The 14,256-nt window shown below is 39.0% G+C and overlaps 1 protein-coding gene across 1 annotated transcript in view; it reads left to right on the top strand.

Annotated features, from left to right (window-relative positions):
• LOC145981405 (calcitonin receptor-like) overlaps window positions 1–14,256 on the top strand; it is a 477,125-nt gene that overhangs the window by 395,945 nt on the left and 66,924 nt on the right. The window contains exon 2 of the mRNA XM_083114642.1: window positions 8,844–8,972. Within this exon, the coding sequence (XP_082970768.1) occupies window positions 8,844–8,972 (129 nt within the window). The remainder of the gene's footprint in view (window positions 1–8,843; window positions 8,973–14,256) is intronic.

Here is a 14,256-nt window from a genome sequence, read left to right as displayed (position 1 = left end):
AAGACACCTTTAAATTTGATACAAAATTTAAAATGCCATCGCAATTGTCCGGCTACCGATTTTGTCCTAAACGCTTACTAACTTTTTCCCATGAGTTCCCCTAAAATATTATTCCTTACGTCATTAGCGAATGAAACCTTGCATAATATACTTGAATTAGTGAATCATAGTGATTTCGGTAACCTAAAATTGACTGGCAAGGTGAAAGACAGGCTGAATAAAAAACATAATTACTGGAACTATTATTTATCGAAAGATGCTGCAGTTTCACTCCCCTCCCCTTTCTGGTTACATATTTTCGTCTCGCTTCTAGGTTTAGGCAAGGCACTAGAAACTTGGCATCGCTGGACAAGAAAGCTACTTTCCTGTACGTAGCGAGTTACACAATATGTTCCCTTGTACAAACAGTACAAAAGTAGCTATGTATTTTCATCCAATTGTTCTTTCTGTAGACGCTTTTTCCTTAACAATTTGTTTCGAAAATTATGAAGAGCTCTCTTACATATTTACATATTCTACAAAAGTTTGCGATGTGAAAAGTAATTAATAGTTGACAAAAATGGTTTCTTAAATATGTACACTTTGCTGTGCTTTTTCGAGTATATACATTTGATACAAATTTTAATTTGAACAACTTATGTCCTTAAAATTATGTTGAATATAAAATAAATATCTAGCAGAATTCTTGAAATTGTTTGGATACTCGATTATTATTAATATTACATATTTAGCTATATATCCTTTTGATAATACATATTTATGTACATATTTTGTACTTTGATATTACATAAAATCCGGGGTCTAGTGATAACTAATCAAATGAATGTTTAAAGCAGCAGACAGGCATTGTTTTAATCTTCTGAACTTGAATCCCGCTATTTCTCTACTTCGTTCAACGGCATTTCGTTGCACCAGCCTGACACCGAGAAACATTTGCACCACAGCTCGTGTTAAAAAAGTGCAACAAACTAGACGAGACTATTGTCTGCACACCTTGCGATCAAACTTGTAGCCGATATAGCGACCGAACGTACCAGAGACAAAACGTACCTCCACCTGACCGACTACCTGCGAAGGGTCTTGTAATGAGTCTTAAAATATTTGCGATGCGAAAAAACATACCACTTGATGAGACGGCAACAAAAATAATTTACCGAAATTACGATTTTCTCTAGTTTTGCTGATTTCCATCACACTTTAATGCATATATAGCTATTTTGGCGTGTTTAAAATGAGCTGTGGTTAATCTGTCGTCCACATTTTTTCTTTTCTTTTATCTTTTCGTCTTTTTTTCTATCTTTATTTTAGTTATGTCAGTTCTAACCTAACCTAACCTAACCTAACCTGACCTGACCTAACCTAACCTAACCTAAACTAAGCTAACCTAACCTAACCTAGCCTAACCTAACCTAACCTAACCTAACCTGACCTGACCTAACCTAACCTAACCTAAACTAAGCTAACCTAGCCTAACCTAAGCTAACCTAGCCTAGCCTAACCTAACCTAAGCTAACCTAACCTAACCTAAACTAAGCTAACCTAGCCTAACCTAAGCTAACCTAGCCTAACCTAACCTAACCTAAGCTAACCTAGCCTAACCTAACCTAACCTAGCCTAGCCTAACCTAACCTAAACTAAGCTAACCAAGCCTAACCTAAGCTAACCTAGCCTAACCTAACCTAACCTAACCTAACCTAGCCTAGCCTAACCTAACCTAAACTAAGCTAACCTAGCCTAACCTAAGCTAACCTAGCCTAGCCTAACCTACCCTAACCTAACCTACCCTAACCTAGCCTAATCTAACCTAACCTCACCTTTGTCGTGTAGGTTGCCTAGAGTATAGTTCTAAATCTTGGTAATTGGCGAGTCTTCCTCTCGACCCCTTTTCTTCGCCTCTTGCATACGCTTCTTCACATCTAACTGAGCATAATTCGGGACTCTACAAACGGGTGGCAGATAGCGCACCGTATTGGAATGTCTGACATGTTCAAGCTTTTTCCTTGAAGTGGTACGTTTTGTCGCGGAGTAAATATTTTGAAGGTAGGTGTTTATCTGAGTGGTACGTCGCGAAAACCCTAATAGTACGTTTTGTCCCTGGTACGTTCTGTCGGGACACCCTTGTAGCCACCTTTCTCGCTCACTACGGTTTGACAAGACCACAGATTGTCATTGTTGTAGGTCATTGTTCAGACAAGGACGTTAAAGAAGAGCTTTTGTGTCTTGTTATCTCGACGTGTTTAGGTAACAATTCCCTCGTCGACATCACGTAGAAGATCGAGGGATGAATTCCGAGCGGAGGCAATTATGCAAATTTTGTCCTCCAGACATTCGACGCGTGCTATCGCTGAGTGGCGACAAAATCTGGAACACAAAACCTTCTGGAATGGCTAACACGAAACTTGTGCCTATAGGTTCTGTACCAGCATCAAATTCCTTTCCTAACTGTTGTCAGTAAACTCTTTCTCGAGCAGACCTCATCTCCAGGAAGCTATCAAATCGGGGCAAGCCCCGACACCTACCGACCTGTTGGTTGAGGATGAGTCAAGGCAAGAGCTTAATAAACCTTTTCCTGCTACCCCAAAATAGGCAATAGGCTGGAGAGTTCGATGAACTAGCAGATCCCCAACTACGAACAAAACTGCTTCCCCCACTCGCATCTCCCTTTCTCTACCATTATGTGAGGCCTTGCCCCACAGACAGCAGAGTGTAGTCGTCTTCCTTAAAATGTGCGCTCAAGGTCATAGTGAAGGACCTTTTTGTACTCCGATGACGAGGGATGCGTTTTTCCCTTCTCATCAAAGTTTATGGGACTGGGCCTACAATTTAAAGTGGGATACGAAGCTAGGACCTTTTCAATCTCTTACTGATTCTTATTCTCTTAATCATCTTCATGACTTAAGTAAAACATCGCTTGGTATTGTTCTGCTATTCTGTTCCAACGTCTTGCTTCCAATGCACACTTCAAACGGTAGATTTGAATCGGCAATATTTAACTCCCATCTGGCCTGGTGCTCCGACTTCTTCCTTGTCCTGGCGTATTGAGTGGTATACTTACCATCTCAACTCCGAAGTTCCGAGTTCAAAATCCTTCCTGAGCGTTTCTGCGTGGGTACATAAATATCACTCACCTTTGCTGTCGCGATTAGCCAAAAGTTACAGAAACTACGCAAAATAACAAACCAGCAAATACAAACACAAAAACTGATAACTGGCCTTTTCTGCGAGCTCTGCCATGAAACAGTCTCCGTTGAGGTATCATTTTTCTATCACCCTGGCGACATCTGTAGTTTACATAATAAAACCACACAAACAAGCACTTATTCTTTCAAAGGCTTTTAGAGAATTTGCTGGAAAAGACCGTAAAATGTAATCAAGCGATCTCGTTTTCATGTTTCTTCCTGGCAAATATACACAAGGGCTCTTCAGAGCGGTCCCTTTAAAGAAAGAGAAAAAAGAAAGCCTTTCTCCCGGTACGAAATCGATTACAAATGGAAATTGCGGTATGGTTAGTAATTAATTTCGTGGGGTGTCTACTGTGAAAGATTTGTTGCTTTGTCCTGCGCGGCCAATGAAAACGGGAAGCTTAGTTTATGGTCCGTGTGGAGACAAAAAAGGGCTAACTTCCTGTGTTAATGGATCGCTTGTAAAGACATTGTAAATATTGTAGAGTGGGAAGAAGTCCAATGGTTTATTGTATAGAGTACAGGCCTGAATCCCAGACTCACTAAACTTTTACGGAATCAGAAAGTGAAAAACAATGAATTTTGCTTCGTGAAAGCCTTGTTTTGTTTTGCTTTTTGCTCGCATTGTCTGGTGGATATTTTATAGTTGCTGTAGAGATGGCTTTTGCTCTCGTTGACTAGTGGATATTTTATAGTTGCTGTAGAGATGCTTTTTACTCTCGTTGACTGGTGGATATTTTATAGTTGCTGTAGAGATCCTTTTGCTATCAATGACTCGTGGATATTTTATAGTTGCTGTAGAGATGCTTTATTGCTCTAGTTGATAGGTGGATATTTTATAGTTGCTGTAGAGATGGTTCTTGCTCTCATTGACTGGTGGATATATTATATTTAATGTAGAGATGCTTTTTGCTCTCGTTGACTGGTGGATATTTTATAGTTGCAGTAGAGATGCTTTTTTGCTCTCATTGACTGGTGGATATTTTATAGTTGCTGTAGAGATGCTTTTTGCTCTCGTTGACTGGTGGATATTTTATAGTTGCTGTAGAGATGCTTTTTGCTCTCGTTGACTGGTGGATATTTTATAGTTGCAGTAGAGATGGTTTTTGCTCTCGTTGACTGGTGGATATTTTATATTTGCTGTAGAGATGGTTTTTGCTCTCATTGACTGGTGGATATTTTATAGTTGCTGTAGAGATGCTTTTTGCTCTCGTTGACTGGTGGATATTTTATAGTTGCTGTAGAGATGGTTTTTGCTCTCGTTGACTGGTGGATATTTTATAGTTGCTGTAGAGATGGTTTTTGCTCTCATTGACTGGTGGATATTTTATAGTTGCAGTAGAGATGCTTTTTGCTCTCATTGACTGGTGGATATTTTATAGTTGCAGTAGAGATGCTTCTTGCTCTCATTGACTGGTGGATATTTTATATTTGCTGTAGAGATGCTTTTTGCTCTCATTGACTGGTGGATATTTTATAGTTGCTGTAGAGATGCTTTTTGCTATCAATGACCGGTGGATATTTTATAGTTGCAGTAGAGATGCTTTTTGTTCTCGTTGACTGGTGGATATTTTATAGTTGCTGTAGAGTTGCTTTTTGCTCTCGTTGACTGGTGGATATTTTATAGTTGCTGTAGAGTTGCTTTTTGCTCTCGTTAACTGGTGGATATTTTATAGTTGCTGTAGAGATGCTTTTTGCTCTCATTGACTTATGGATTGTTTATAGTTGCAGTAGAGATGCTTTAAGCTGTCATTTACTGGTGGATATTTTATAGTTCTTGTAAAGATGTTTCTTGCTCTCGTTGACTGGTGGATATTTTATAGTTGCAGTAGAGATGCTTTTTGCTCTCATTGACTGGTGGATATTTTATAGTTGCAGTAGAGATGCTTTTTCCTCTCATTGACTGGTGGATATTTTATATTTGCTGTAGAGATGCTTTTTGCTCTCATTGACTGGTGGATATTTTATAGTTGCAGTAGAGATGCTTTAAGCTGTCATTGACTGGTGGATATTTTATAGTTCTTGTAGAGATGTTTCTTGCTCTCATTGACTAGTAGATATTTTATAGTTGCTGCAGAGATGGCACTGTTTCTGCATTTCTATGATATGATAGTTCATGGACGAAACCTGTATTCAAAAAATTGCTAGAACTGACAAATGCTACCGGACACAATCTGAACCTATAACTTTCGTTCTGCAATTTAGCAAGACCTGTAATTTTTTGTTTTCATGATACATCTTGAATTAATATCGCGATGAGGGGTGTTTTCCTTTCTTTGGTATAAGAAAATCCTCCATTCCATAGAGAAAATAGTTTTTGCTAATGGTACTAATGGAACATATAAGAAGGTAAATCTCTTCCCTGTACATTGCAATATTCCATGAAGGCCTATGGAGGAATGTGGACTCAGGATCATACATATGCATAGTCTCGTTCATTTGTGGAGGTTGTGTGATCAGCTAGGAGCACGCGAATGTCGTCTCTACCCCCCTCACCCCCGGGCCACTGAAGAGAAGCTAACTGAACCCCAGAGCCGTTCAATCCAAAAAAACATTGATGGAAACGTTCCCACCTGTTATCGCCCACGCGGGCCAGTCAGACAACCTACCTACTAGGCGAACGCAACTCTAACGTAAAGTTTAAGTCATAAAATAAGTTATTCTCGAGCTACGAACGTACAAAACAAAGTACATGAAAGAGAAAATTATGTGACCGGTGACGATGCCAGGAAATATGTGTGGAAGATGGGTATATTTTCTCGGGGGCATTAACATTTAATATATACCTAATTACCATACAAAAATTGGCTAAAAGAGCATATATTATCTTCTTTTTCCTATCTGCTGGGGATCGAATGCCCTTATCCTTTCTGGTGCTGTCATTGTTTAAGGATTGTCGGCGGAGTGGTTAGCGCAACGCGCTACGACGCCATGGGTATCTGGTTCGAATCCCGGCCTGGGCATGGATGTCTTTTGTGAGTGTCCCTTCATTAACTTTATCATATCATCACTTATTCTCATCATCGCGGTTACCTAGAAGTGGCAGAAAAGCGACGATATCAAAAACTGTAAGAAGTCAGTTTCCAGGGAAGAATCACCAGTCAGGAAGTGCTCTTACTTGGCGACCCTCTGGGCACGAATAATACACCGACACACACACACTTAAAATACATGCGTCTGTTTGTATTGTTCTCGCCCAGAAGGTCGACAAGTAAGTGGGCTTGCTCATCTTGCGCGTGCGTGTGTGTGTGTGCATTGTATGGCCCTTGATGATCCAATTCATAAGAAGATCAGGGTTCGACTCAAAGTGGGTGATTTGACCGACTCTGGGGTTCAGCCAAGTTCTAGTCATTGGACACCTAAGGGGATACAGGTTGCCGGAGCGTGATGCTGATCTCATCACCTTCAGTACAACCTTAATCGAAAACGTGCGAGGCCCTACCTTCACACCCATGTGTGCCTTCATGGCAAGGTGCCTACATATAATATGAATTATCTTCACCCGGCAGGTAGTCATTCACATCAAAGCGAAAAGCCGCTCACAACCTCAAGAAGTTGATTACGAAGTTGCGCGTTGAGTAATTAAGCTCTCCCAAGTGGCTGTTGAGCGATTAGCCCTCGAACCGCCGTGCTCAGCCGCTCTTTCTCGTTCCTGCCAATTCCAGGGTTCGCCACGTGATGAAGCGGCTCTTGGTTTCACCCACCGAAAGGCTGAGCGATATGGCTGCCATTGTCTGTCCGCAATTGCCTTGGCTTCTTTTACCTCGATGGGGCTGTGCGTTGCCTACGCAATTCACTTGGCTTTTGTTGTTTTCAGAAGACGGGCTGTTCCTTCCAGAAGGCCTTTCCGTCCACGGAGGAAAGCGGCGAAGGAAGAATGCATCGTTTCTGTTGTCTGTCAGAGTGAAACTGATTGGAATTCTGGACGTGAAAATGGGTAATTCTCAGGGGTTAGGCCGGTGGGTTTAGAGTAGAAGTAGACACAGAGAGAAATGGAATATAGGAAAGAGAGAGAGAGACAGAAAAAGGAATGATAATAAAGGAGAGAGAGAGAGAGGAAATGAGGGAGAGATAAAGAGACGGAAGGAAGGATAGAAAGAGGGAGAATGAACAAAAAGAAAGACCGAAGGAAGGACAATCAGAGAGAAAGGGAAGAAAAGATAAATAGAGAAAGATAGAATGAAGGGAGAGAGAGAGAAGGAAGTAAAGAAGGAGAAAGCATTTTTACAAAAATGTCAATGAAATCTTCTGAAATGTTCCTTTCGTACCACTGAATCTATCTAAAAAATTCGTTAGATTACCCTGTGGAAACTGGACCAGAATGTCCCTAAATGGCACAAAGTAGGTTATTATGGGCATATATACAACTTAAAATATTTCCATGATCAAAATGCTATTATACATTTATGATAGACCTTTCATATGTAATTCTGTAAAACAGAACCATATCGATATGTATAGTGTACACACATTGCCATCTGTTGAGGACACTCTTTAACTCGAACTTCATTAGAATTACTTGGTAATTCGAACATATGCTTATTCCTCTTATTGTGATGCGTGAATTAAAAAGGGTCCATTTTTATCCTTGTAGGTCCAAGGGTTTGGTCTGTGCGTTGATGAGCAAGTGAGTGAGAGCTTTATTTAAATCAATGCAAGCTTGCAGACGTAATTGTCTTTCCTTCTATCTGTTCGTAGCTTGCCAGATTTTTAACGTCTGGAACACTTCCGGTTGCATCAAATAACTTGTTGATTCTTGATATAGTGTCACTTTTAAGTGCTAGAGGTCCACATTTCTGCAGCATTCGTCGCTGAACTTCAGCTACACGTTATTGGTAATGAAAAATGCACGTACACATTTGACAGCTGCTCAATACTTTGGCAACTTGCTGCCATTCTAAACAATATCCACTTCTTCTGCTATGTGTGTTAGATATTAAATCAATTAATACAAAAGGTGTCCCCTTAATTCGTGGCCACCCTGTATATCAAGAAAGGACAACAGAAAAATTTATTGAATTTCCAAATAAATCACAAAATTTCAAAATAGTATTTATTGAAGCATATTACCTGAAGCGGAAAACAAATGAAGATACAAGTAATTAGCAATAAAAAGTTTTATGTTCAATTTTACTCTGGTAAATAATGTAAACTCGCTAAATCAGCCAAATTTATTTGTAAATAGTTTGAAGTACGGTATGCGCCAAAATATACAGTACTGAACTCGCGCATCTCGAACACATGGTTGCGTTTGTCGACGGGGCATAGCTCCAACTGCACGTGTTCGCAGTAGTGAAAAGGAAGTAGTGTTGTGCAGTTGTTGTTGGAAATGGGTCTCTCGACGGAGGAAAAAGTATTCATAGTTGAGCATTATTTCCGCCCATACGGAAGCGGTCGTGAAGGTGGACCGAGTTTGAAAAAGGTGACTGGTCTATATGCAACCCAAATGGCAATCGTCCACTCCACATGCCCTAACCTAACCTAACCTTAGGTTTCGTGACAGTTATGCAACCCAAAAGGCACGATTGTTATTTGGGTTGCATATACACCAGTCACTATATTGTAACATGTCTTATACTTTTGTTCATCTTTTCATTTCAATACTGTATATTTTGGCGCATACTGTAATTGCTTACAGTCCTTCGCTATTTTCTCTTGCAGGTCCTCATTGCAATGCCAGCTGGGATACCCTCCACTGCTGGCCTCCGACGCCAGCCAATCACGTCTCTTTCTTGTCGTGCAGTGACGTCATTCACAAGTTGGAACCGGATCTTAATGTGACCGATGCAGGTAGGTGCATATTCGTACACTCAGTCTCGGGAAGCTGTGGAGCAGTGCCGCGCATAATGGCATAGAAGGGGTGATAGCAAGTGGGCGGAGCAAAGTGGTGCGTCCTGCTGCAAACAGTTGGTAGCTGCAGCAGGGTTTTCCACTCATGCATTCTTTGGTCCAGCCCTCTTGCATCACTACTTGCGCAGTGACTTGTTTTCGTTCGCTAGCTCCGGAGATTTCCGGGACAGAGTATAGATTAGTGTATGAGGAATGAGATTTGGAATTTTTATGTGTCTGTCCCACTGTACCTTGAAGATACTCATACAGCGAACTAATTTAGTTGTAATATGATTTTTTAGCATTAAACTGGCAAAATTTACTTCGAACTTTGTAAAATTCAGTGCATGGTTTTTATACTCTCACAAAGGAAAGATAGTGTTACAGTAATAATAATAATACGTAATAACCCGTGGTTCGACAGCCCTCGAAGGTCCTTGGCCTATCTCTTTACTGCCAGTTGTGCTATTGCCGTCGATGATTTATTATTCATGTACTGTTACTAAATTAAATATATCTTTCACAATTCGCGAAGGCAAAGCCAAACTTCTGTGCGCTAATTATATATCTAAATTACCTGAATATTTGCACGAACAGAAACGCAGCAAATCACTATTTGAAAAAAAAAACAACTTTTATCCGAAAACTTCACAACTGTTACAAGAATATTTCATGACTGTGGCTCGGTATTCAGTGATATGTACATCACAGTTCAATATTTTTCATTATGTATCATTAACCATAATATGACTTATGTAAGGTGTGAGATTCGATTTTGTCATTTGAATAGTTTGTAAGTATCTGTTGTGAAAATGAAATTCGAGTAAAACAACGAGAGTTGGGGGACAGGTTTTCTGAGTCACGACAACGATCGTCAACAAGGTTCATTCCTTACGTTGCACCTGCACGAATATCGACCTTATGAAATATCTCCGTTTCTCGTCGGCGGATCTACACGAAATTTGGGCAACCGAAGCGTCACGTTATAAATTATATCTGGATTTAATTTCAAGGAGATCAACTGAGTATCCACGACGTAAGGGCGAATTGTTTTTTTATAGGAGATTCATAGGCTAACTACGGATTCCCAAGACAGTGAGGCGAGGATTTAATCCGCTGCACCTACCTGAAGACACGCCCTTGACCGGTTTGATACACAATAGACCCAGGGTTAATAGTAGTAGGATTGGTGGTATTACTGGCGCACTTATAGCGTAGAAAAGAAGAGGTTATTTGATTGAACAGCTCGATTTGCTTACACTTAAAACAATGCCAAGAGGGGCCTATACCCCAATTCTTCAGGTGTGATATGCTCTTATTTTTAAGAATTTTGGATTCTAGTGTAGAAAGGAAGAAGCCTCTCAGACAGATTTGCTTATACTTAAAACTATGCCAAGTTCCCATATGATCTTATTGTTTATAGTGTGTTTTTCTGTCAAAATCCCAGGAATTGAATTCTAGTGTAGAAATGGTGATCCCCCCCTCTCAGATTGATTCTGCCATGTATATTAATAAAAAGCTTATAGCTACTGGGTTCTGAGGCCCAGTGGAGTGTGGTGCATGGTTTTTATTGCCTTGTAATCGGGAGGCTCGGGTTTGAATCCTGGTAAAATGTGAAGCCTCCCCTGATGGCAAAATGTTAATATTGCTGCCTTGTAATCGGGAGGCTCGGGTTTGAATCCTGGTAAAATGTGAGGCCTCCTCTGATGGCAAAATGTTAATATTGCTGCCTTGTAATCGGGAGGCTCGGGTTTGAATCCTGGTAAAATGTGAGATTGAAATACATGTGGCAAAATAATATCTCCATATGTGAGATTTTGAGAATAATTATTGCTAGTTGAAATACAACTGATAGCCCCCAGATCTGAAACCTGGTAAAAAGTATTATCCAACAGCATAAAAGAACAAAATTATTTTATATTTGGGGATCACTCGAGCCTAGTTACTGCTGTTATAATTGTTTTGGCATATTGTCCATAGTTCTGTTTTTTTGGACCAGGAAATTTTATATAAATAAACAACAAAAATGCCAAAACAAAAATATTGCAATCAATGCAAAAAAAATATAACTAGTTCTAATTGGGCTAGGCACCGGCATATTTGCGACCGTAAGAAAAACAGAAAGGCCACAAAAATGTGCCCAAGATGCCATAAAATATTAAGCAAGGCATATTACAAATGGCACAAGTGTAATTCTTATGTATAGTCATCAACATTGCCCCCACAACCATCTACATCTGGTCTGAAAAGAAAGCAAGAAACACCTCTTAATGCTGGAGCTGCAAAGCAGCCAGGCTATGAACCCATCCATAGCAGTTTTAATAGCCAATTAAGAGATTATCGGCTTGTATCAGAGCCAAGATGTGGCATTAAGAATTTTTTGAACAGTATAAATTCTGATGTGCAGGCAATTCTAAATGAACAAAATGGCTCTTATAAGCTATCCCTCAAATTGTTTGCACAATATAAGAAGCCAAACGGCACAAAATTTACACAGCCCCACATAACAGAAACTGTACCTGTATATTCAAATGCAAATTCAGAGTGTTTAATAAGCAGTTTGATAGATCAATTAAATATTAAACACTCTGAATTTGCAGCAAAAGAGTCAGGATGGAGCCTATGCGGATCTCCACACAAGTTATATGTTAATATTTCTGAATTCAGCCCATTGCAAGGATCTACATATTTGCCATTACCTGCCAATATTAAAAACAAACAAGCCGTGGTTAATATAAAAAATAATGATGAGAAATGCTTTTTGTGGTGTATTTTAGCTGCTTTGTATCCAGTTTTAAGGGATCCTCAGAGAATAACTTATTATAAACAATATGAACACGATTTTGATGAGGCAATGAAGGGTTTAGAATATCCAATGTCTGTTCAGAATATTGATAAATTTGAAAAAAAGGCCAGGAATATCAATGGCAAACAATTATCTATTAATGTATTTATTTGTTCCACTGGCCGTGGCAATTGTTTGATAGAACCTCTCAGAATCAGTACATTTGATGATGATTCTGCTATTCCGATTGATCTGCTCTTAATTGAAGGGGATGGCACATATCATTACACTCTGATACATAATCTTGAAGCTTTAGTGAGAACACAACTAGACAAATCCAATACAATATTCAAGTTGTGCAGAAGATGTTTAAGTGTATTTGATGGCAGGAAAATGGTAAATGGGGTTCGTGAAGAGAATGCAGAAATTGCTAAAAACAAGTTAATTGAGCATCTGAAATACTGTGGCAACTATAAACCTGTTCATATGGTGATGCCCAATCCAAGAGAAAATGCAAAATTCAAAAAGTTTGAAGCCTTGTTGGAACACCCAGCATATATAGTCTGTGATTTTGAATCAAACCTCAAACCTCTTGCATTCTGCAATCCAGATCCTGAAGAATCTTCAATTACACCATACCAGTTACATGAACCTTCCAGCTTTTATTATGTGATTGTACAGGATGGTGTTGTTACTAAAAAAGATTCATACTTGGGACCAGATGCCATCAAAAAATTTGCAGATAGAATAGAAAATGAGTACCATGACATAGCATCTAACATCTTATTAAAATCAAAACCTATGTTGCCTTTAACAGAGAAACAGATTGAAGATTTCAACAATGCAGAAAAATGCCCGGTATGTAAATCTGAATTTTCAGATACAAAAATCAAGGTGAAACACCATTTTCATACAGATGGTAAATTCAAAATGGCTCTGTGTAATAGCTGTAATATTAAGATCCAGAGACCAAAATTTGTCCCAATATTTTGCCATGGAGCATCCAATTATGATTTTCATCATTTGATCAGGTACGAGGGGTTTGACAAGCAGAATTTAAATATTTTAGCTGAAAATGATGAGAAATATATTGCCATTAGCAAAATAATTAAAGTTAATGGTGTTCCTATTCACTTAAGATTTCTTGATTCCTACATAATTTTATCTGCTAGCCTGGCTACACTGGCCAGTCAATTATCTGATGATCAATTCAAAATCACATGTGCTTTGTTTCCAAATCAGGACCTGAAATTAATTAGGCGGAAGGGTGTATATCCATATGACTATGTTACAGATTTTTCTAAATTTGATGAGTCTGCTCTGCCACCACAACAAGCATTTTACAGCAAAATCAGAGGATCTGGAATCACTGATGATGATTATCACCATGCCCAGTTGATGTGGAACAATTTAAAATGCCAGACATTTGGTGATTATCACATGGCATATTTGAAACTTGATGTGATCCTCTTAGCTGATATATTGCAGGCATTCAGAAAATCTTCCATGCAAAATTATGAACTGGATCCAGTGTATTTTTACAGTGCCCCAGGCCTAGCATGGGCTGCAATGTTTTTAAACACTAACATACAATTGGATCTTATCCAAGATCAAGATATGTATCTGTTTATGGAGCAATGTATAAGAGGAGGCATGGTGCAATGTTCTCAGAGATATGCCAGAGCAAATAACAAATATATTCTTGATTATAATCCAGCACGGCCATCAAATTATATACTGTATGTAGATGCAAACAGCCTGTATGGTTATGCCATGATGGATAAACTGCCATATTCAGGGCTTGAATGTGTTGAAGATTTCAATATTGAAGATCTTCAGGACTTTGATGACAGTAACTATGGCTTCTTCTTAGAGGTTGATCTGACAATTCCTGATAATTTACACAACATATTTTCTGATCTGCCCCCAATTCCTGAGGTTAAGTGCTCACCTGGCTCTAAACAGAAGAAATTGATGATGACACTGGAGCCAAAACAGGGCTATGTCATATATTACAAAAACCTCCAGTTCCTGATGCATCATGGTGTTCAAGTGACCAAACTTGGCAAAGTTTTGAGGTTCAGGCACTCAAAATGGTTGAAGCCTTATATTAACACAAACACAGAGCTTCGAACATCTGCAAAAAGCCAATTTGATAAGGCCTTGTTTAAATTGATGGTCAATTCTGTGTATGGCAAAACTATTGAAAATGTCAGAAAAAACATACCGATGTTAAAATAATTACTGACCCCAGCCTGAGCAAAAAATTGGTTGCAAAGCCTAATTTCAATTATAGAAGAATTTATGATGAAAATATGGCACTTTTCAACATGAAAAAAACAAAAATTAAGTTTGATAAACCTATTTATGTAGGGGCTGTGATATTGGAATTGGCCAAATTACATATGTTAAAATTGTATTATGATGTGTTGAAGCCTTTTTATAAGGATCATATAAAAT

This window comes from Lepisma saccharinum, chromosome 29, assembly GCF_977018435.1.
Source record: "Lepisma saccharinum chromosome 29, izLepSacc3.1, whole genome shotgun sequence".
Lineage (NCBI taxonomy): Eukaryota > Metazoa > Arthropoda > Insecta > Zygentoma > Lepismatidae > Lepisma > Lepisma saccharinum.
The sequence above is the reverse complement of the archived record's forward strand: the minus strand, read 5'-3'. Positions and strand labels throughout refer to the sequence as shown.